The sequence below is a fragment of the Eurypyga helias genome, unplaced genomic scaffold (assembly GCF_000690775.1).
Source record: "Eurypyga helias isolate BGI_N326 unplaced genomic scaffold, ASM69077v1 scaffold29939, whole genome shotgun sequence".
Classification (NCBI taxonomy): domain Eukaryota; kingdom Metazoa; phylum Chordata; class Aves; order Eurypygiformes; family Eurypygidae; genus Eurypyga; species Eurypyga helias.
The window spans coordinates 49,799-73,820 of record NW_010270735.1 but is presented as its reverse complement, the minus strand read 5'-3'; the positions used below and the strand labels follow the sequence as shown (position 1 = coordinate 73,820).

At 40.8% G+C, this 24,022-nt stretch overlaps 1 protein-coding gene across 1 annotated transcript in view; it reads right to left on the bottom strand.

Moving 5' to 3' along the window:
- Positions 1 to 876: 876 nt before the first annotated feature.
- LOC104514793 (dystonin-like) overlaps positions 877 to 24,022 on the bottom strand; it is a 71,954-nt gene continuing 48,808 nt past the window's right edge. Inside the window, 14 exon segments of the mRNA XM_010158561.1 lie at positions 877 to 2,106; positions 3,520 to 3,643; positions 6,330 to 6,440; positions 6,896 to 7,095; positions 10,259 to 10,376; positions 13,574 to 13,591; positions 14,439 to 14,513; positions 14,678 to 14,832; positions 16,333 to 16,495; positions 16,827 to 16,990; positions 17,765 to 17,894; positions 18,643 to 18,831; positions 19,642 to 19,785; positions 23,276 to 23,404. Of these exon segments, the coding sequence (XP_010156863.1) occupies positions 1,841 to 2,106; positions 3,520 to 3,643; positions 6,330 to 6,440; positions 6,896 to 7,095; positions 10,259 to 10,376; positions 13,574 to 13,591; positions 14,439 to 14,513; positions 14,678 to 14,832; positions 16,333 to 16,495; positions 16,827 to 16,990; positions 17,765 to 17,894; positions 18,643 to 18,831; positions 19,642 to 19,785; positions 23,276 to 23,404 (1,986 nt within the window). The 3' untranslated portion in view covers positions 877 to 1,840.

Here is a 24,022-nt window from a genome sequence, read left to right as displayed (position 1 = left end):
TGGGGCTGTGTTTTGGATCTATGCTGAAAACAGCGTTGATAACACAGGGATGTTTTCGCTACTGCTGAGCAGTGCTGACACAGAGTCAAGGCCTTTCCTGCTCCTCCGACGCTTTAGTATTCAGTGTGTGCCAATCCCCAGCACTGGCTGCAGTAGGACTGGTTGCTGCCTGCTTTCCAGACACTCGTACAGCTCTGACTGAGGAAACCCTGACGCGAGCAGACTTTGAGTGATCGGATTATCTTCGGAGTATTGCTTTGGTTTTCCTTTTCTTACAAGCGGACTGTGTGAGTCAGCTTGTGAGTCTGCAGGAGGCTCTTGTGACAACTCAGAAGACACTGTCTCAGTGATGCTGCCCAGAAGTGTTAGCAGGGAATGCAGGTATCGCCATCACCTGCAGGTAATCAATGGAGCTGCTGCTTCATTTTCAGCATGCCAAGGGACCAATCACACAGCAGTCTTCCCCTAAAATTCCTCTACTAATGTACGGCATTTTTGGGTACATTAATGGTCAGGTTTAGACTATTTGGTCTGCCACACTGGCCAAATTCTACCCGAGTCTTTCTGATATTTTCGAAGCGCATTTTGAACTTCTAGGGATTTTGTTACTACAGCGTCTGCCCAACCGTTCTACAGCACTCCTGCCTGAAGCTGCATCCTTCTCCCACTAAAGCCAAACCTGCATTACTAATGCTCTGGAATCCTGCATCACTAATGCTCTCAAAGAAGCCATGAATGGCAAAAATATTTCACTGACAGAAGGAGCAACTGACTTACTCTTTCTCCCTTTCATACACGGTGTATAGATGTCACAGTTTAATACGGAGAAAATAATTGCCAACACAAGGATTACATATATTTTCATATGATCGGGTATGTGCAATTTCGGTTTTATTAAACAAACACCGTAGCTAACCAAAATCCGATAGCTGATAACGGGAAATTACATTAAAGCCTATGTTCCTATGGTAATTACTGGTCATCTGAAGTGATATATGCCCTAAAAGATAATACAGAAAACCATCTTCCTGTGAAATAAGAAATACAATGGAAATAAAGTTAAGGGACATGTTTATTTCGGAGCTTTCTGCAAGCAAAACTGCTTTGATACAAAATGAGTTCAATGATACAGTGCTACCATCCACTCAAGCAAAAGAAAACCTCACATTTACATGAATGCACTTTATATTGATATCCTTACAGAACAATAGTTCAGATGTCCAGAATGTGTCTGGCCTCACTGAAAGCAATGGCACAGAAACGCTGCAAGGTATTGGAGTATCATATTACTGGCGAGTGCTTAATTAACTCCGTGGGTTCTCCGGGAGACGCTGTATAAATAAGGGTACTGTGAAGGTGGGTTTGTATGCCGTAGCAGTATCGACGTCCAGCCGCTAGTGTCTGTTTAGTTTGCTCAGAATGTGTAATGGTGTCTTTTGGCTTTTTAGTATTCTCTTTTTCTTAAAGAAAAATCATGAGGTATCCTTTACTGTTAGCTAATGACATAGTGACAGGCCTATTTTCTTCAGGTTGCAGAGACTTACTGTACATTCAGTACACTGTACATTCGGCAATTATTTTTAGTGTACTTTCTACACATTACTGTGTAAAACTGTTAGTTTACATTAAAACTCTTCCCCCTTCTCACAGGATATGGCAAAACCAAATCTGACAAAAATTATACACATAAAATATGAAGACAAATACACAAATAAGGCCATCTGCAGAATTAAAAATCCACCTCTTGCGATATTTCACAATAATTTCTACATAATATTTTACATCTTACGAACTTAAATACTTAATGCAAAAGGAAAAGACTTTTAGGGAGCCAATCATATTATCTCTTCAATGACTTGTCCAATTTGCTGGCTAGTGGCCTTCTCTGGGGAGTTGGAATTTTAGAAGGCTTGGCCGATCCTGGCCGAGAACCTGCTCGGGGTGTCGGTCTGCTTGTAGCAGGAACAGTCTCTGACATATCTGAGCACACAGACTGGATTTCTGAAATGTCAAAGTCAGATGCGTCACTGCCTCGGCGGCTACTTGACCTGCTGCCAGCCTTGCTTCCTGCTCGGCTTCCAGGTCTGCTTGGAGTTCTTCTGGTTTCTAGAAAGAGAAAAGATATCCATGAGTACTAGACATAAGGATGGAAAAAGGTGTGCAGGTCTTTCCCGGGTCTTTGGCAACCCCCAAAATTCCTCACTGCACAAAGCAATCTTCAGAACTCTGCGGGCAAGCTAGATGGAGATCAAAGTTTCTCTTGAGATTAAACAAGAACATGAAAAAATTCCCAATCTCCCACTAAAGAGGGGGAAGCTTGAGATCAAATACTGAGGCATAATTAATTTGTCACTAGTGTGTCACATCAAAAATGTATTATCCCGGCAGCTTTTCCTGACTTTAACTGGACATGCACTGTATGGGCATTCAACAGCCAGATCCCTCTTTTCCCCTTCCATTTTCTCAGCTATGAATTGAAATAAGTCAGTATCCAGCCTCTGCATTTTTTCAGGATTTCCCAATGGATGTACCTTGGAGATGTAGACGAATATCCTAATTTTTAAATGCGTACCCATCTTTTTTTCAAAAATTAAAACCATACAGTTGAAAGCTGCAAGTAAACAAGGGCAGAGTACACATTCTCCCAAACAAAGGGCTAAGTAAATGAGCTCTCAGCAAGCCTGCTGGAGTGGAAACCTGCCCAGACAGTGTGCCATGAAGAAAAACCACAAGAAAGAAACTTAAACAGAAGGAACATTAATGTGGTTTTTCATAATTTTCCAATTATTTATTGAGTCTTTTTGATCTCGACAAATCTGGTTCCCTGCATGTGTGAAGAACACCGAGTTGCAACTAAAATATTAGGTGTCTCATTTTTCAAATCACCTGTAACTTAAAAGGCATCTACTCTTTGAACAGGATTTTCCAGTACTGCTCAATATGCTCTGCAGGGCTTCAGATGTGAGGGGAAGACGGGAGAGCTGTCTTCTGCTCTAACCATCTAGCCCTCTCCCTTTTACAGAACTCCTGCGAGGATCCTGCAAGAGCACAGCTTCACCGCCTCCTATTCTCTACTCTGTTTTAAAAATCCCTACGAGATATTCCATGAACTAGGTCACCTACAGCTGCTCCCTGCCATTCTTCTTCCAAAGGACATGGACAAGTCATGATTAAGTGACCCTTCTGTGCCATCACAGTTGAGCATAACTTGAGTAGTGTGAAGAATTGAACCCTTTTTCTTTTAAGTAAAGGCTTTCCTCTCTCGTTCCTGAGGCAGCTACACTGGAGATACCCCTTTCAGAAGGTTGCAGTCATGAATGTGCACATCCAGAGCTGAACATACCTGCTGTGCAACAACGTGAATGGAGGACACAACTGTCTACGTACTAATGTGGAGAGAGTAGGACTTTTACTCCTTCACACTTCTCTGACATCTCCCTCACATCCTAACGTGACCGTAAGTATTCAGAGGGAAAACAAAGCAACCAGTAGGTGAAGTTGTAAAGTCAAGACACTCACCTGCAAACTGAGCTCTGACTCTGGTAGCCGCTGTTGACAGGATGCCGCTGTCTTCTCCAGAGTGGAAACCCTTCCCTGATAGATACCCCGGCAGTCTGAGTTTACTTCCTTGAATCGGTGTTCCCTACAGAAAAATAAAAGTAAAAGAATGAAGAGAGATATGGGTTTTTTCCAATTGTCACTACTGAAGAAAAGGTGTGGTATTAGGTAGTACATAGCTTAGCGCATGATCGTCATAACATTCACTGTGATACTGGTTGGAGTCACTGCGGACATTTTTCATCAAGTTTTGAACATTCCTATAGCAGTTAGTCTTTGAAGTCATCCAAATGTAAAACAACAACAAAAATCACTTTAACAGTCTGCCTGACATTAACATTTCAGCATTCTTCGTGTATATTTCAATGCATATGAAAGAAAGAAAAATGCTACCTTCTTATAATTAGTCAAGCACGTAAGATTAGTTGATGGTACATGACTGACTTAAACAGAAACGAGTAGTTGAGGCTTTATGTCTGCATAGCTTGACTTTCCACCGTTCTGACCTGTTACAGGTGGTGAATACATATGTTTCAATTTTATGAACAGTCTGATGGCAAAACAAAACTACCCAATTTCAAAACCTTTTACTAGAAACGAAGCAGAGAGACATAGGACTAATGAAAAAAGTTCTTGTCAATATATTGCCTGAAATGTCTCTACTCCACAGTCTCACCCTGCCTGCTTTCTCATTTCTGAACTGTGTCTTGATTTACAGTCTGCCCCAAATTAGAAGATTTCTTTCAAAGCCACAAGAATTAAATCCTCAAATCTCAAAATGCACATAACATAACTGGATAGGAGGTATAGGCAAGTAAGAGGAAAGCTACAGTATTTATTTAATCAACACAAAAACCCTAAGTAAACATCCCAAAAGAACACGCACTGCACTGATGAATGCGGCACGCGGGGTGGCCTGGAGCCCAGGACCCTGTGTTCTGTGCCTCGGCTACCCGTGCAATGGTGGGGTAGGTACTAAAAACCGAGATGCAGAGGAGGGTGTTGGGGGCTGCCTAGGGCAAGGCACCATGCAGACACCCAGCAGGAGCCTGCCTGGCAGCTGCCAGCTTGGACCATCTCTGGCACGTCTGAACAAAAGAGCATTGAGATGCTACAGAGGAGACAATCTGCTGACTCTGACAGGGAAGGTCACAGTGTTAAACTCTGTTTAAAGCCAAGTACAAGTGCTGAACGTTCAGCCAGTCACACCTTGGAAATTGCTGTTACACAGAGAGGGAGGACAAGGAGAAAGGGAACGCTCTCCGCTACCCCCACTGAAGCTGCTCCTCTCTGGGCAAGGCATTGGGACAGAGTCACAGGGGTGAGAAGAAAAAGTGATCCAGTCGTTCTTCAGTTCAGCCCTGAACCCAAATGCTATCTATATCCAAAACATGCTGCAGAACGCCTCAGAAATTCACAGCAACCTACCCAAACCCCACTCTGTCCATTTATAATCTCAAACCGTGGTGGTTTACGTAAAAGAAACTCACTGAAACTACTGGCAGTTGTAAGAGCAGGTGAGAAGTAGAGTGTCCACATTTGAAATCAGTGCCAACTGATTTATTCCATTGTAATCCTATGAAAAAAAACCCTTGCCATGTCTATAAACCCTTTACAGTACCATCAATTAATCTTACAAGTCAGTTACCAGCTAAGAGATGAAAGAAAATACCGGACTGTATTAGCAACTGACAGCTGACTGAACTCTGTGCTGTTGTTAACCATCCTAAGCAACGGCCCCGCGTGCCCCCAGCGCTGTGCACACACGGAACGCACCCGCTCGCGCAGGAGGAGGGAGTGAAAAGTTCGCTATGCTTGGAGCGAAGCCACGCCGAGGTCAGGTAAGCTCAGCACGGGAAGGTGTCACACCAGGAGCAGCAGGCATCAAAGCGCAGATTTGTGAGCAGCAGATAGGACAGAGGTGACGGTAGCACCAGCTTCCCCTCGCCGAGCTCTCCGGCCCAGCCGGGGCAGGAGGAACTCCTACAGGTGCCAAGGCAGTCTCCAGCCTGCTCCAGCTGCAATCTTTTCGCTGACTGTAACATCAGAGAGGATGGCTCCAAGCCCATTCAGATCTTGGTCACATGGCTTGATTGCCTGCACCATCCTAACTGCTACACTAGCAGTCTCTACGTACATCATGGGCTGGAAGTAAGACCAAAGCTCATTCCCTGTTAACTCATCAAATAGCTATCTTCTTAGAGCAACAATTGGTCAGTACCCCACTCCCTTCCCCCCAAAACTTTCCGTTGTTGGAAAGATTGATGTGTCACAGCCAGTCTTTTGTGCCACCTTCTTCACAGTGATCTGGTATTTCTTTAGTTAGTAGTTTTGCACTGGAGATCTTAATTTGTTCATCTCAGTCCTGCAGTTCATGAATATTACAGTGCATCATGAACTCAAAGAATTTTAGGAGAGAAACCTGTGAAGTATATGAATTGCTTTATTTAAAAAAAAAGGTACTTTTCCCCATTTGCTTATCCAGTTCATTGCATACTGTTAAGATTTATTATATGTCCTTAAACATAAATTCACTGAGGTTGCATGTTCCTAAAAGTCAAAAACCACAACAAACAGCACATCAAAATAAAAAGATTGCTTGGGGGGGGGGGGAAGGAAAGAAATAATGTGCTAAGGTCTAAAACAAAGACAGTGCATTAATACGCAAAGGACGTGGCAGCTCTGAAGCACTGAAACTCTAGTGGCTGTTAGTGAAATAACAGTTTTAGTGAGGGAAGGTCATTAGACTAGAATCTCTGTCCTTACTGTACCTCTGCAGATGACCCGTGATAGTCTGAGGGTTCTGGTGGCTTAGAAGGAGTTGACGTTTTGCTGTTTGTCAACCATGGTTTACCATAGTTGCGTGTTAAATGATGGGGTGTCTGCGTGAAACAATGGTAAATCAAAATATGAAGGACAGTAGATGGAAAACAATGTCATGGAGAAGGATACCCAGGCTTTCACAGGGAGATCAGTTCTAGTGGAAATACAAACTAAGCAGAAAGAGTTGATGACAAATGTTCTGAAAGGAAGAGATGGCGGAGCTTATTTTTTAAACAAAATGGAGAAGTTCATAGCTCATTCAGAGCTTATTCTCAAATTGCCAGTTAGTTTATGCGGCACCTTAAACAGAAAGGATTGTTCTATCCAGTGTTGTGAGCAATCAGTAGAGGCAATTCACTGAAAAGACTCCTCAGATCCTCCCCAGGCTATGAAATAAAATTGCGATTCTTCTTCCCCGTCAGCTGGGGAAAGCACCAACATCGCTGGAGCGAGGGAAGAAAACCTATCCCCCACCTGTTAACTAACCAGTGCAGTTTCGCACATTCCTCCTTACCTTCGGCGTACTCGTAGCAACCGCTTGCGGGGCAGCTGCCTGGCCAGCCTGACTTGACAGGGAAGTAGATCTGTTGGGAGAAGCTCCCCGTGAAGAGGGTCGTGATCTACGGCCCCTTGGTCGGAAAGCTGCCATGCTCTGACTGGCACCATCTGCCAAAATGAACTTTTCACGCAGCTCCACATTCGTCCTCCCTTTAGCTGCAGCAAAGAAAAAGTGTTCATTTAGTCAGACATGAAAATTGTCACGAGGCTGTTTATTGCTGGTTTTGCCATGCCAACTCCAACACATTTTAACACTAAATAAAATGCATTACTGTGTAATGCATTTATTTTGGACACAGAAGAGTTATGTGCAAAACTCGCTTATTTAGGAATGAACCACTGTCAAAGGAAGTCAGCGTGATAATGGAATGCTCAACGTGCTAAATCACTGTTAATCAATCAACTATTAATACAGAGACACAACCTGATGACCAGTTTTGCTAACTCTACAGCTATTCATAATAAATAATACTTGCTTGGATGTTCCAGAAGAAATTGCTAAGTACAAATTACAGGAAAGCAGCAAATATATTTATTCAAAACGATGAAGTTATGTAGTTTGGCAACATGCAATGATGAACATAAAATCCAAACTATGATGAGGTAATTGGTGGCTAAGCACACACACATACAAACACACATACGAGAGGATGTTCCGCAAGAACAGATGCAAGACATGTTAGTATTTAACTGTCTCAGTGTGAATGGCAATTGTTTTTGAAACACTCTTCAAGCGTGTCAAAAAAAATCAGCTCGCAAAGCACCAGCCCATGTAGGAACACATTAAGCTAAATGTGATGGGTGAAGCATATTGTTAAAAGTATATATATATTAAAAAAAGAGGGAAGGAAATGAAGAGAGAGGAGAAGAGGAGGAGAAGGAGACAAAGAGAGGGGTTTGCCAACCTATAGTAGGCTGAGTGGTAATTGAAGAGTTTGATTCCGAACGTAACATTTTACTCCCGTGATGATGAACTAGAAAAAATGACACAGGACATGGGTCACATTAAAGAAAATCGTTAGCAGGAGAAGAAATCAAGTACAGCAGCTGCATATGCAAGAGGCTCGGAGCACCAGGCCAACAGACAGGACTCAGAGCAGAAGCTGTCTCTAAGTGCTCTGAGGGGAGTTCTCAAAGGTCTCCTAGGCAAAAGGGAAATAGCGCTTGGGCAGACTCAGCTGCAGTCCCAAGCATACTTGTGTAACAACGGTACTGATCTGCTGACATAAAGAAGTCGTACAAGCTAAAGTTGTTCTATACGACTAGGCCCAATACTTTTAAAGCTCTTTATGACAACAATTCTTTGAAATGCGATTTCATCTGAAAACATGAGAAGCCCTTGGAGGAAATGCAGATCTGCTAGGTGAAATGCTCAAAGAGAAGTCTGGACCTGCACCACTGACAATGATGGCAACTTTGCATCCCTGACTCCAACAAGACTGGGTTAGTCCGGTGTCTGGATGATGTTAGAGAGCTCGGTACTCCTTTAGACACACTGTGCTCACTCATCTGCTCACGTACTTCCCATGACAAGGGATGAAGTACTGGCAAATACTACAGAGATGTATAGAATACAAGGTTTATTAAAGAAGAGGAGATAAAGTTCCAGAGGACTCAATCTGAGGACAGTAATAAGGAATTCCAATAAATTAGATAGTTATTAAGTATTGTATCTGTCAGTGTCAACCCAAGTAGGAATTACAACAGTCTGCCTGTCAATAGGCCTGAGAAAAATGTTTGGGATACATCAAAACTAACCAAGTTAACCCTTCAATGAAGTCAGATATTTTGATCATCTCATTTTCCACTACCCTGCACTTTGGAGGACTAGGAGTAGAAAACTATAAGATAAGGATGGGTCTGCAGGCATAAGTAACTCTGCTACAGTAGCATGTCCAGAATCAGGTGCTGAAGTAAGGTCTGTGGTCAAACACCAAGAAATGCATTATTACTGTTAAATTTATTTTGTACAATATATGCAATATGTTGGTAAGCAAAAGGATGACTTTTTAATACTGCTGAAAAAACACACAGATGTCACCACAGGGTTATGACAGCCCTTTTATGATACTGTGATGGTAAGTTCTATGTTTCCCCTTTAAGCTTGCAGACAAAGGTTTCTAGGCCTTAGTGGCACACTCTGTCAGCCCTTAAGGGGTACTGTGGTAGCTTATTTTTGGATTTACCACCCTTGCCTTAGCATGACAATTGCTACAAATACAAACTGCCCACTCTCTCAAGGTCTGTATCAAAGTGCTTAGAAACCCTGGTTGCATGTGTGAGACAGCTGACATGGGAGTAAGGTCAGCAGGACAGTTGATGGCTCTGTCTTCATGAGCTTGCTTGCCGCTCCTGAACTCCTCTAGTTCAGAACAGTGCTGTTCTGGCATTACAATATTGATTATAATTCTACAGAACCCCTGGGAGGTCAATGGCAGGAAATTTAATACTGATAGTTAAAAGGATAGAATCACCTGGTTACAGAATGTTTGATCCCTCTGGACACAGTCATCATTATACTTTCTACAATTTTATTGGTCTGACTATTATTTGACCTGTATCACTCCTACTCCCTTCACAAATGTCTTCCTTCCTATCTCCAACTGTTCCTCCAAGAACAGTGCCAGACAGAGCCCACTTTCCCACAGAGAAGTAGGCTTTCCCCCAAACTAAGATGTCACTCCACTGCTGTGTGCCGATTAAACAATGCATGTCATACAGTGCCCAAAAGGGCACAGCGACAGAGCCTGCCCTGCTTCCCCGGGGCACAAAGTCCCCATGACCAAAGCTTTTTCCAAGGCTCAGGGCTCTGCAAAGTGGTTCTGGGGAGGATGCCAACGGAAAGACAGGGCTACAAAGGCAGTGCCTGAAAGCCTGGGCACAGCCACCGGCCAGAGAAGTTTTTCGTCTTGTTGTTACTCTTTGATTCAATTGCCTTATTTTGATTTAATGCCTTACAATTTCTCTCCTGCTGAGAGGGCTTTATTGGACATTTCTGTGTTCTGTTTCTGCCAAGTCATACAAGCAGCTTACAGGCCATAAACTCTATCTGGGCAAAGTTCAATCCTCAATTACACCTCTCTAATGCTGGAGGAACTGCGCAGAAGACACCACAGTTATTCTAGACATACATCAGTGCAAGTGAAGAGGATCTTAACCATGGGATTTAAAGTTTACAAAAACAGATCACTGCGTGACATTTAGTGAGATGATGTTTACAGAACTGGCATTTCATACAATTCACTCTCCGTCTTGAGACAATGAACAGTGACTGTATAATAGTTATCTGCATGTCCATTTTACCAGTTGTGTTACATACCTCTGCAAGGATCATTTTTCACTAAGAACTCATCAAGTGCCATCCAGCCACCTCCCACACGAACCATGACCGTACTTCTTAGGATACGAACAAGGCGCAGTTGTTGAGAGTCACCAAACTGCAATAAAGACCAAACAACAGTCTGAGGTTCTCAGGCATTCAGACACAGTTCAACAGGGACAGGTTAAAAATCAAGGCAATTTTAAAAGTTTATTTTTATATTTAATTATTAGTAAATGCTAAAATAAAAAATATCAGATTTATTTATGCAGATTATTAAAGCTGTTAGGATTTCAAATCAGATGCCGCTGCATTAATCCAAAGGAGATGGCAGGACGGTAAGAAGGAATCTCATGTTTAATTTTATGCTTGATTCTCAAATGTCTGAGCTCATAAAGGAAGCAAAATTAGTAACACATTAATTACTTGGTTACGATCTGCGTTTGTGGAAATTAATGAAGACCTATTTGCATTATTTCACTGTTAAGATCTCAAGCAAATTATCTTCTGCAACAATCTAGATTTTAATGATGTCAGCTGAAAGGAAGGCAGCATTGCTCTGAACAATCAGTGCGTGGGCTGGAAATCCAAGGCATTACAAATGTTGCACAGTTCTACCAATTGATTCATCTACAGGGATATTTTCAGGTATAGCATCGACACTGCTCACCTACAGTGAGGTGCATGTGGGGAAGGGCACATTAAGGAAGCAACGAATGACTGATAGCTATCATTATTGTCCTCTGTCACAGACTGACTGTCACTCCTCTGTCTACACTGAGGCTCTTCACAATCAGAGATGCACAAAAACCTGTTTCATAGTAACTCTCATACGAGCCCATTCTTCCTTTGGGCTGGGGGCCAGTCCTAACGTGTGTTTTGCTCCTGAAACCTGTGTAACAAGATTGGTATGCAGTATCTCCATTCAATCTGGATCAAAGAAAACATGACCAAAATGTTGACCCCAGGATTTCATGAAAACTAACCAGAAGAATTCAGTACTTTTTTTAGCCAACGCCAGCAAAATATGTATTTTGATATCAGATCATCAGGCCAAGTGCAGTGCACTCCCACACAAACATGCAGAGCACTCACTGAAACCAACGGGAGTCAAACACACCCCTCTGGGACAACCTTTGCCACTTGGAGAAGGCTGGCCATAGTTTGACTGTACCTACTTGCTCCAGTGAGGAAATCGAAATGCTTCAAATGCAAACCACACAAACGTGCTCCCTACTTGTTAAATGACTTCAGCTGTTTGGTACTACTTAAGCCAAGAAGAGAGAGTTTAAAGGAATATTACTTTTAGGAACCAAACAAGAGAAAAGCTTGCCGCTTAATTCAATCATTTGTTTTGCTTATAAATAAGAACGTTCACACGAGCATTATTTGTAAGGGCTTTTTAATAAATCATTCAGTATGTGCCAAACAAAGAACCGTTTTACATATGTAGAACCAAGTTAAAAAGAGAAATGGCATCCAAATCAATGCCGTTTATTTTCCTTGGCTTGTTTCTAAGGAAAATTTTTTCTAGGGGTTCTAAAGATTCTGTCTTTTTTCTTTTTTTTTTTCCCCACCTCAGTTTAATTCTTCAGTTAAACTCCATCAGGCAACTACAGCAAGAGTCAGAGACACTTTGGAAGTTGCCTGGGCTGTGGTTAATTCAGGCAGTGGGGCCTCTGGAGAACAGTGCAGGTATCTATCAAGGTATTTTCCTAATGGTAATTCAGTCCATTTCCTTCTCAAAATAGCCTGGATACCAACTTTCCTTGAACAGTATTTTCAGTTGTTTCAAATTATCAGAAGTTAAAATACTGGGATAAAAACATAAAGGAAGCCTAATTTAAGCTACGAAAAGGCCTGTTCTTGACAAGAGCCACATGAATCACTGTCACTGGAGAAGCCTCAGCCAACTTTCTGTACGTGCTTTTTAGTATGATGCTGTTCTGCACCAGTAGGAGTATAGATGCTTCAAAAAACACTGTATTTTTCCTAGATGCAAGAGTAGAGATGGCAGATAAGAGGATCTACATAATTTCAAACAGTCTTTTCAAATGGTAAGCTGCTTCTCTATGTGGAAAACATTCAAAATTATTCTTTAGATATATTGCTTGAGGCACGTGCTAAGATTATTCACTGTTCTTTGTGCTTTCACAGGGATGTGCCCCCTCCCTAGAAGTGTTCAAGGCCAGGCTGGATGAGGCTTTGAGCAACCTGGTCTAGTGGAAGGTGTCCCTGCCCAGGGCAGGGGGGTTGGGACTAGATGATTTTTAAGGTCCCTTCCAACCCAAACCATTCTATGATTCTATAAGTCCATTTTCAACATCTCTAGATTCAAAATGGCTCATGCAGTTAACACCAGCATACCCGGAACGGATTATGCGTATTACTGCCTTTATAAGAACACGGGTAAGATGCTAATGGTATCCAGTTTGCACAAGGTATTTCCATTCTCCCCAGGCAAGCATGATTTAGCACTTCAGGAAGCTGTGTATCCATATGTATCACAGCAGTAAGCGAGCACTGGTTAGCGTTTCCTCCTGTACCACTGACCAGTGCCTCTGCAGCATGACTCACTGATGACCCAACCGACAGGAAGTATTCTTAAACACAGCTTTAGTACATTATACACTTGCAATAGCTTTAGGAAAACACTTCAGGAGAGGGAACAGTCTAAACTGAAACAGTAGGTTTATTTTGCCTATTTCCAAAATCTGTATTTAATGATTCATTGTGTTAGCATATAAAATACCAACCCCCAGCCAGGTTCTTAATCAGTCTGCTCGATTGTATAGTGTTGGGTTTTTCTTCCTGAAAATGAAAGCGTTTTTCACCAAAATTTGCAATAAATAAGTGATACGGCACTGTGATCTGTTTAATGTGATCTGTTTACTGTGATTTGCCCTTAATCTGACAGACTGAAAAATAGAACACAGGATTTTGAAGCATTCTGCCACAAAACTGAAAACTGAGAAATTAACAGCAATTCTAAAATTGCAGTTTAAATGCTCAAGATGTTTTGCTATGGGAATTGCTGCTGACCATTATCTGGTTCCTGTAAAAGTAATCTCCTTAATGAGGAAAATGGCTAAAGAAAGCAGGTGGGGGATTGAAGAGGAGGGATCCTGACACAAGAAATGCTCCATAGCACTTAAAGAAATACCACAGCTGACCAGTAATGAATTAGCTGAAGATGAAAGGATGGCAAAAAGACTGACCATTGCAAGCTTAAATCACTATGTGTTAGAAAAAAAAAAAAAAGAAGGAAAAAAGAAAGAAAAAAGAAGCTTCATAACACATTCCACTGGTTTATACCTGATTTCCCAGGAAGAACTGATAAGAAATGAAAAATGGAAGAAAGACACGATTAGTTTACAGGAAATTCTCTACATGACTCTAGAACACATGCAAACTAACACATTAGACATTCTAAATAAATATCTGCTTCAGAGATGAGCAGGTAGCTAGCCATCCAGAGACCGAATACGGGAAAATATTCAAGGCCTTTGTTTCCTTCCCACTGCTGTTTCTGTGGTCTTTTAAAATAAATGGCAAGTATTTAGTAATCTCTCTTAGCCAAATATTGTGTATTTCATCTGAAATTGTTCTGGTTATTGAATCTAGGGGTAGCAAATCTTCCTCTACAATGTGATATTTATTCTTCCATGATCTAAAATCGTTCTGCAGGTACCTAACACACTTCTTGTACTTCTTCAGAAGGAACAGCGTGCTCCAATAAAATGACAAGGGAGGATAAAAGTGATTGAATAGACTTTGGTAAAAGATTTTTGGAGTACAACACAATACCACAGAAAAACATCAGTCACTGTTTTTATGAAAGTAATAGAAAATCAGCTGAAGTTTAAACACCTTGGGTACCCAGGCAGAAAGACTGGCTTTTAAGGAGCTGGTTTATGTATGTATGTATGTAGTTAGCTTTTAAAATATCCCATACACTGAAAATAGCTTCAGTAGTTTCAGCAAAAATAAAGATAAGCAGCAGCATTTTAATGTATTTTTAGCTTTTATGTTCTAAAAAAGAAAAAAACATAGAATTTAGACAAGCTTATACATATAACTTTCATACAAAATGCCTGCAAATTAATACAGCCTTGCGTAAACCACGTCATATAAAGAATCTTTAAGCTGAAAGAATTAAGAAGGTCCTTAGAAGACTTACCCTGTACTTGTTATCTCCAATCTGTTCCACTTGAAACCGTTTTGCACATTTACATTTAGCAACCTGCCTGGTAACCTGCAAAAAACCACAACTGAATAGTTACTTCGCTGCTAATAACACCTTTCTAAAGATTTGTGTGACTGGTAAACTTCAGGTTGTATAGGAGTGAACATGTAATTAATTATTAAAGAATGTGACCCCAGCAGAGCAGAGTGCAGTAAAAGGAGCAGAGAATGTACCTCATCTTCAATTTTGTCAGCGTCTGTGAGAGGTTTGTATGCATCCTTGTTTGGATGGAGGGCTGCTACAAATTCATAATAGTCAATATATCCATCACCATCTCTATCAAAAATATCTGCAACAGCACTCATTTCAAGTCGGCTTGTCGGGAATTCTGCAGGACAAAGACAACAACAAAAGCTAAGTTCTTTGGCTTTTCAGTCCCATGACAATGAAAGGCTTTACCACAAATGGTAAGAGGGGTTTAGGCATCAGGTGACAGGTAACGCTTATCAAAAAACCAATGACATTAAACAGAGCAAAGGAATATTTCGGAAAAAACAATCCAGATCTTCAGCATTACCTAGACAGTGGGTTAAAGTGAGTATCGTAGTGTGTCTTGAAGACAGACACAGAAGCGAGGGCACAGATGAAAGTGTAAGACGTATGTCTTTTTTTTAACATTTTGACCTTCAAAGTGCATAAAACACCACAGATTAACAAGATAAATTGTTAGTGAGGAAAGGTCAAGCGAGAATTTCACAGCTAATTAAATTTGGAATGCAAGGCCTTCCCGCTGCAGAAAGATCCACGGTGTTCCCTGAAATCCTTCTTTGGATCAAGTTCACAGCAGCAGAATATTAAGCTACACAGAGATTCTCTATGAAATGGTCAAGGAAAATTTCAAGATGGTGAAAATGGATTGTATCCCGAGCATTTAGCAGTTGTAACGAGTTGACACCAACTGAGTTAAATGAGTAAGCTGTTTAATCTCTTGCTAGTATCAGGTTTTCTTCATCAACTTCTGTCAGTTCATGCAAAACAGCGATGCCCGCATAGAGTGACTGTAGTGCTGCATTTCCTAAAGGAGGGTGAAAATATCTACACAACATTCTCTTACTGATTAACTTTAGCACGAGATGCTAACAGCAGCCCAATTCTGAACCTTCAGTGCACAAAGCAAGTCTCCATGACCTGAAGATAAAGGATTATTTGAAGTAGTAGGCTCTCTTCTGTTATGAGTCAGTTGCTGAAGGGAAACGAGATCACACACAGACATCATGTGGAAGGCTTACATTACCACCTACCGTGAGTACCTAAGGAATACCAATCCATCAGGAAAGCTAGGAAAAGTCCTTTCCTAGTCTGATTGATTGATATTCTGATCCTCATTATACAGGTATATGAACATCATCATGGTTCATGGAAACACTGGATTCAGAAATTTCACAGTTTCCTTCCTTAACTGAAAGTATTCCATGTAAGTTCTTTAATAAAAATCATACCATCATACGAACTGATTTTGAAAATTATCTATTTATAAGGTATGTTTTAGTATTCTGACTAATCAAATAAAAGTAACTGTTGAAGTGGCTTGTGTGCTATAGGAATGACAATCTGAGTGCAGTAAACCAGTAAAGTATTACTTAGTCAATAATATAAATGTGACATTTGTAATCTGATTCATAATATAAAAGAAGTAGAAAGAGTATCTAAAACCTAGACATATTTTCAAGTAAAATAATTATAGTTTGAATTAATCACAATTCCTAACTTCAAAAGGGCAATCTGTGACCTTCTAACACCATAAATTGCCTAGTGTACACTATATGGACAATAACAGCTCATGAGACGTTGCACTTGGAACAAACATTAAGCTAATTTTAAAACTTACTTGAAGAAAGAATTCCATCGATAAATTCCTGCCTTGTTATCTTTCCATCCTGATCTTTATCAATCCTCCTGAAGAAATCCATCACACGAGACTTCTTATGGTTCATCCATCGCATGTATTTTTTCCTCCAAATATCAAAATCAAAGTTGGCAAATTCTCTCAGCTTAATAAAAAAAGAGAAAGGACCTTTATCAGTGGAAGTCAATCAATCTAGAAAATCAACGAGATACCATCTGTGTTGTTTTGAATAATTGGTTCTTGGAGGACCTATATAAATCTTTTAAACAATCTTAACTCTCCTCACATGTAAAACGGGAACAACAGCTCTTAAAGCACATTAAAGCACGTGTATCACGGCACTTTCAGTTAGCTGCCTCATCCAACATAACACAACAAAGATGGAAGTTGTTTACACTATTTCTGGTATTAACAATTTAATCCAGGGTAAAAAAAAATGCAGAAAGTATATGTATTCTGTAGAGTCCTTTTCTGACCTCTTCAAGTCTGTCCAAAGCATCATTAAGTTTTCTTCTTCTTTCCAAGGCCAGAAGCCAGACTTGCTGCCACTTGCTGACTAAAAGGTTTACCCGTGGGTTCTTGGTTTCGATCTGCGCCTGGGCTGCTGACGGGTATATGCCTGGCGTTGGGGAACGCTTTCCTGTCAAAATGTGATAAAATGTGTCAGTTCAAACAAAACAAACATTCACACGCAGGGTACTTGACCTTCCTAAAACTCCTCCTTCCCATCCCAAACAATGAGCCCATACCCTGATATGATTCCACCTAATGGGATTTATTTTTATTACCGCTGCTGGGGAAGGACCACATAGTGGTTGGAGTGTCTTTTGTCAAGCCAGAGGCAGCTCGTAGTGGCTGCACTAGTGAGGCTGCACAGGTTAAAGAAAACCTGCAAAGTAAGATTAAGTTAAATAAAAGCTGCAACATAAAGAATCTGATCATAGAAGCAGGTTCCACGTATGGGTAAGTATAAAATACAACTGGTAGGTATATCTAAAAATACAAAAAGCAATTTCCTCACTTGATGATTCACTTTCCATTCAACTTCACTGAACAGACTTTCTAATTACATCCATATAATTTCACGGACAAGAAGAGCAAAATTTTGTCTCTAAATCTTTATGTATAAGAAGTCGTTTGCTCTCTCAGATAAAGGTAGGTTGGCAAAGACTCAGCACATGCAAACTCTTCTAAGTTTAATAGCACATGAAAGTCTGAACACTTCAAAAACGTACAAGTCTGCTATGACAAGCTTCCTCACAATGAAAAACGAGATAATTATAAAAATCAGCAAAGAAAATTTCGCCCTGTTTCACTGGAGGCTAATCAAACCTATTAGATTATTAGTAATCTGTTATCTTCATAAATAGAGCAATGGTGTGTGTGACCTGCCCCAAAACACTTCATCACTTACTTCCTGCTCTCCCCTTATCAAGGACAGGAATATGAGATTGTACTGGAGTGGGTTCAAGAGCTTTTCTTTTATAGGTCTTTGTAACTTTATCCACATCAGGTTGTTTTCTGGTCATTTCCTCCACGAATGTCTGCAATCAGATAGAGGTGGTTTTAATTAACAATATACAAAAGCGACTACAGGAAGGAAAAACACATACCAAAGTTTCAAGAATGGCACAGAAAAGACTCTTATAATGCCAGTCTCACAAAAGACACAGATAAAGGTTTTGTAGGTAAGAAAAATCAGCAGTATAAGCTTTGTAAGACCACTATAGCCTGGCTGTTAAAGGAAGTCTAAATCTAAAACCAGTCTGTCCAACTCATTATTAACTGTGTACGGTGAGGTGATGTACAAGAGACTGTTGACTCCTGAGCAGTCGCACTCCTTGCTGTCCACACTGCAGTTCACAGATGCGAGCCAGCTCTGCGGTAAGCCGGGGTAAGCCTATGAGCATTCCCCACACCAGCAGCTCCCTCTGGCACTGCACCAAGAGATTTCTGAAATCCAATCAAGAAAGCCACACTGCAACACTGGTTCTAAGGCAGCAGCACTATCATATGTTTCATGTGGGTTTTTTGGTTATCGTTACCCTTTTTCTTACGGGGAGTTGTTTGTTTTTAGAACAACGTGGCACTGCATTTTTGTTTGGTTGAGTTTTCACCTCTGTGTTAAGTAAACTACAAGCACACCGTACACACACAGAACACGCAATCGAGTATGTGAAAATGGGCCGGATTATTAGAGAAAATAGCTAAGGAGATTCACACTTGATTATGAAGACCAGCTGAACAGCAGTTGGGGAACGTGTAGGATGCGTGTCACTGAACATGCCTTACCTGATGTTCGGCTATAAGTGCTTTAACTTCCTCAATCTCCTGGGGGATTATCTCTTTATCTTTCTCAGTAAGCGTAGTCTCTGCCCACTGCAACCAGGACAGCAAGGCTTCCAGCAATTCCTGGTTAGCAATAAGTCCAGCCAGAGCTCCTGCCAGTCGCTGTTGATGTTGTTTAGCCCACGCTAAAACCTTGATAAAGGAACCAGTGCATGAATACGCGCACATCTGAAATTCTTTACAATGTATGTAGAGTTGCTCTGCTAACTGTAAACCCAGAGCTACCTCCCAGGCCTACTGTTTGATTGTCCAAGGTGCTAGGTGTAGGGCCGATCAACAAAGGTGCTAGGTAATGGGAATTCTCAGTTCAACACATTTATTCACAGATATTCAGGATTAGGTGCTGTTAAATGCAGTAAATAGCACATTCTCCCAACATATTAAGAACTTGATCAAACAACAGTGAAACACACAGGACTTAGCATCTGCCTTCCTCCTGGGCACTCTTGAAGCCATACTTTGCTAACACCAGTATTTTGTCTTTCTTTAAACTTAATATAGACCGAAAATAACACCTTAGCAGCTGAGAGTGTGGTACACCCTCTGAGACCTACTTGTAGCCACTTAAATCACTTGGAAATCTTCTAGATTAAGAAGATGTTGGAGTCAAATCCTCCCTAATGCAATCAGAAAATGCTTCAAGTTTGCCCTATAGTTTCCCCTTAGAAGCTGCTGCCTTTCTTCACACGGGAAGTGTCATGCAGTACTTCCTTTTAATACATACAAAGAAGCTTGACCACCCGCTTTAATTCTCAAAGCCCTCTAAGCTTTAAAATAAAACCTAAGGAAGCATGGTGTTCACATCCATCACTGCAGGTATTTTACGTGTTTATTTCTCAACAGCTGGGTCATCTCCTCCCAGTCTAATGACCATGTTAGCTGTCACCTACGTTCCAGTCAAAGATGGACTGTTCCCATGAAGATGACTTGCCATATACTGACCTCTTCAAACCTGGCTCTGATGATCGTTATCCAGTGCTTAATGGTGGTGATGGAGTCCGGGTGGCAGATGGCTAGGATAGCTTCTCCCATACCTGTTGCTTTATTCAGTTCTGACTTTTTCTCTTCCAGTGTCTTCATAAATTCCTAAACCAGAGGTAACAATTTCAATTAGATGTTGACAAAATTTGCAAGAGGAATCTGAGTGCATAACCTTGAAGGTCACGAGCCTCTTAATTGCTCATAGATTCAACTTACAAGAGTCAAGTTTAATCTGTCTGAGAAAAGTTAAAAATGTTTAAAAAACATAATCCACATAAAATACTAAACAAAGCTCTAAAAATCTTTACCCCAGCTTGCCACTTCTCATAAGCCCACCGTACTGTAAAGACTTGAAAGACACACACCCTTATTTAAAAAAGGAGGGAAATCACAGCATTTTAGAAGTGCTCTAAATCAACGATGTGATTTTTAGAACCACTATTGGCAACATTTCAGATGACTTAGTTTGTCAGTTACAGTAATTCTTCATAATAAGCTATCAAGCTCCTAACAGAGGCTGGAAATGTCCAACTATAATTACATGCATTACAAGATGACAGAAGCCTCGAGGAGCAGCTATACTAAACTAACACAAATGTGAAAACTCAGCAGCTGAGGGGGAGAGAGGCAGCGAGAACAGGGACAGAGACCACTAATTAAACAGCTGTTTTCAGAGGCCCTGCCATGTGGGAAAAATCTTGTAAAAGCAGAAGGATGTTTACAGCTTTAGACATCCAATCTCACAGCCACTGATGTTCCTAGAGAGTCTGGCAGAGGAAAGGGTGGCAAGACCAGAACCTGGGGGGGTTGGACAACACAAGAAAAAACTGAAGGACTATTCCCATCCTTTCTATAGTTTGCTTTTTTTTTTCTTTTTATGAGTACTACTACAATGGTTTTACTATTCTGCTTATTTTGTTATGCCTAAACGTTGTGTAAGACTGCGTGTCTTTATGAGCACCCTTAACTGGGACTGCCAAAATCTTCTAGTGCCTACTGGAATCGTTTGTTGTATTTTAATGTCTTTAATAGGGCTACAAAAATGGAATCATGTCTCTGAAAGTTTAACTCTTCCTCTCTCTATCCACGAAGGGCTATTTTGGATTCCAGAAATTAAACATCAGCCAAGACAGACCTCAGAAAATTCAAAATCCCTTAAACACTGTAAAAACAAATTCTATAACAACTCATAATGACATTATCCTGTGCTTTTACATATTAAATTATGAAATGAAAGTCTGAGAAGAAAATCGATCTCTTCTACCTTGTTCTAAAAGCCTGGAAAAGGCAGGCTATGTATTTAAAGAGGTTCATTACTAACTGGTTTTGACTTAAGCTTAAATTAATGCCAGAGTTTAAGACCCAATCACAATAGCAGTCCATCTCTCATAAAAATGCAGGAGTACTTAAAATATTTCAGTTCCAAGTAGTTTTGCAAAAGTCGAGGTGGGTTGCAGTGAGACATTACCAAAGCAAGCCAGGGCCAGGAGTAAATGAGCAACCACAACATTGTTTTCCCTGCACAACCATACTAGAATATCTCACAATCTGTATCTGTGACACACTACCTACAGTGTATTAAGCTTTCCCTCAGGAAAGGATACTAATTGTATTGAACTCTCTGGCAGTCCAGTGATACCATTTACAAGAGAGGAGAAGGGATGTTTCTCATTAACTAACGCAGTGCATTAACCCACTGCACCTCCAGTCCCTAGAGAGGATGGCGAGTGACAGAAACCTCTCTGCCTGAGATAGTAGAATTCATTAAATCATGTACAGTGCTAAAGAAAAGAAAGTCAGTAATGGATGTAAAGATGAACCATTTGGATAAAATATCATCCTGAAGAAACCTTTCAACATGTGGGTGGATACAAACACATTAAAACTGTTTTACAGGAATCCCAGTGACAAAAAGAAGATACATTTCATATTTTTGCAAATAAAGTCAGTTATACATTTTTTGATACTGATACTGCAGCATTGTAATACAGACATGGTGTTTAAAACTAGTATCATATATTACATTTCCCCCCCCTTTTTTTTCTTGAAAGCTGACGTCATAAGCTTAAGACAAAAGACCACTCATTCAAGTGAGATTTTGCTGGATGTGCTTATTGAGTGGTAAAACTAACCTTTGCCACAATCTTTCTTAGCTTGACAATTTCTGCACTTCTATTATTTGGCCTTTAAAAAGAATATGTGGTTGGGAGAACACCTTCTAAAGTCCACCGAACAATTTTTAAGTACAGTACAGCCACATCTAACACTGAGGTTGGTTGTGTTGTGCTAGTGATTATCTTCCCCAGCTGGACAGGGTTTCTTAGAGACAAGCTTCGTTTTGGTTTGAGGTTCCAAGTTATGCTTCTGCTTTGGCAGTGCAGTTTTGAGCTTTTGTACTGCAATATTTTGTTAATCAATCTACACTGCAGAGGGAGAAATTTAAGATGTTGGGGTTTCTTAAAATTATTTCAGTGGACCTAAGGTTTCATTCAGACAGTTCTTTCCTCTAAATTCAGAAGACCAAAAAACTAAACAAAAGGGAACTGACAAAGCACATGTGGAGGGAAGGCCAATTTCACTGCATCGGAGACAGCAGGTTGTTACTGCCAACGTCAGTCTGCGTACACTGATGCATACGTGCATTTGCCAACTCAAGAATGGCACCCAGTTTCCAGGGTGCTAAACTGAATCTGAGAATGTCTTCAAACCAGAGTCTGGGTACCTTGAGAACTCCCTAGTCCAGCACTGTTGGTTAGATGGTCATACTCTGCACACACTCCTCTTCATAATATTCCCAACTCAATTTAAACATGATGCTTTTCCACTCCCCGTTTCCTAAGTTTTGTTACAAGTTTCTTCAGAGCAATGATGAACAAATCCATTACTCTTATAATTTGTCCTAAAACACTGTGGGCAATTTTGGTTTTTACTACATTCTTGGTACTATTACTACTGCTCTTTCAAGAGGAGTTTTGCATGGCTTAATTCCACATGTTTGCAGCTTGAGAGTGAGAAGATGACCTCTCTGCTCCTTACACAGCCATTATCCTATTTCATGTCTGCAAAGTTAGTTTGATGGCCTGTAATTCAGTATTTGCAGTACCTATGGCACTGCAGTATTTCAGTGCCTAATGCATGTGGAAGCATGACAGCACGCTGTTGCAGCATGACAGAAAGTTAATGGATGATAACATCATTCTGATGACATTTACAAATGACCTTGAAAGAAAAGTAGATGCTGTTTTGCTCAATGGTGCTCAGAAGACAGATTTTGCTACAGCAGCAATCTGTGTTACAACCGTCAGCCAGCGTATATTCCACAGAGGGGTTTGTAACTGTCTCTAAATGTTTACAACTTTCTACAGGCCCACTGTTTTCTTAGTGAGCCAAGATGACTCAAACAACAGCCCAACACCAGTATGGGCAACAAACTGTCAACTCCATTCAATTTCTAGCTTCTCTGCAGAACGAGTTGCAAAACCAAACACTGGATGCTGGATATGACTATATGGGAGAGACTTTGCCTCCTTTCCTTTCTTCTACCCTCTAACAGATCTACTAGAGTGAAGAGCACCCTCTTCCTTTCCTTACTTACCTTGTGCTGGTCTATCAGTGTACGCAAGGCCTCTTCATCATCTGGAAGGACCCCGTGAAAACGAAGAGCCTGCTCCACCTCTGCCAGCCACTCCAAAAGGACATGGACAACAGAGTGGAATTCTTCTGCCTGTTAAAATACAAGAAGTCATGGTCACTCATGAGGTGATCCGACAGACACACTGCAGCTTACACAAGGAGACTGAGCCCACATTTGGAGTCATTAATCACACAGCAGTACTGGCACATTAACTTTCCATTAAAATGTCAATGATATACAGTACTACATTTTCATAACTGTAAAAATATCTCATACTTCCCAAAAAATTATAGGAAGCCTAAAAGCCTGTTCATGCTTTTAGACATCTGATTTATAGTGTATTTGCAGCTCAGTTGAGAATGTCATGCCTTTATTCTGACAAATTACACGGGAGGTACTTTCATGGACCAGCTGGAGGATGAGAACTTTATTTTCTGCATAGCCTAAATCACCAGTTAAGCAAAATTATTTGACAGCCTGTTGGTGACTGACCCTTTTATGCCTGGAGAAAACAAGAAAGTTCCACCTTTAGGCACAGCCATACTCAGACACAATTAAGGTTTGAGGTAACTCAGGGTTGTGCCTGCTGAGAGAGCAGAGAGTTGGACAAACACAGTATTCCTGTAAAAGCAGGAATTTTGTAGGCAGTGGATACATCACTATTGCAGGAGCCTCATCCTAGCATCAGTCCAAGCTAGTATATATTCA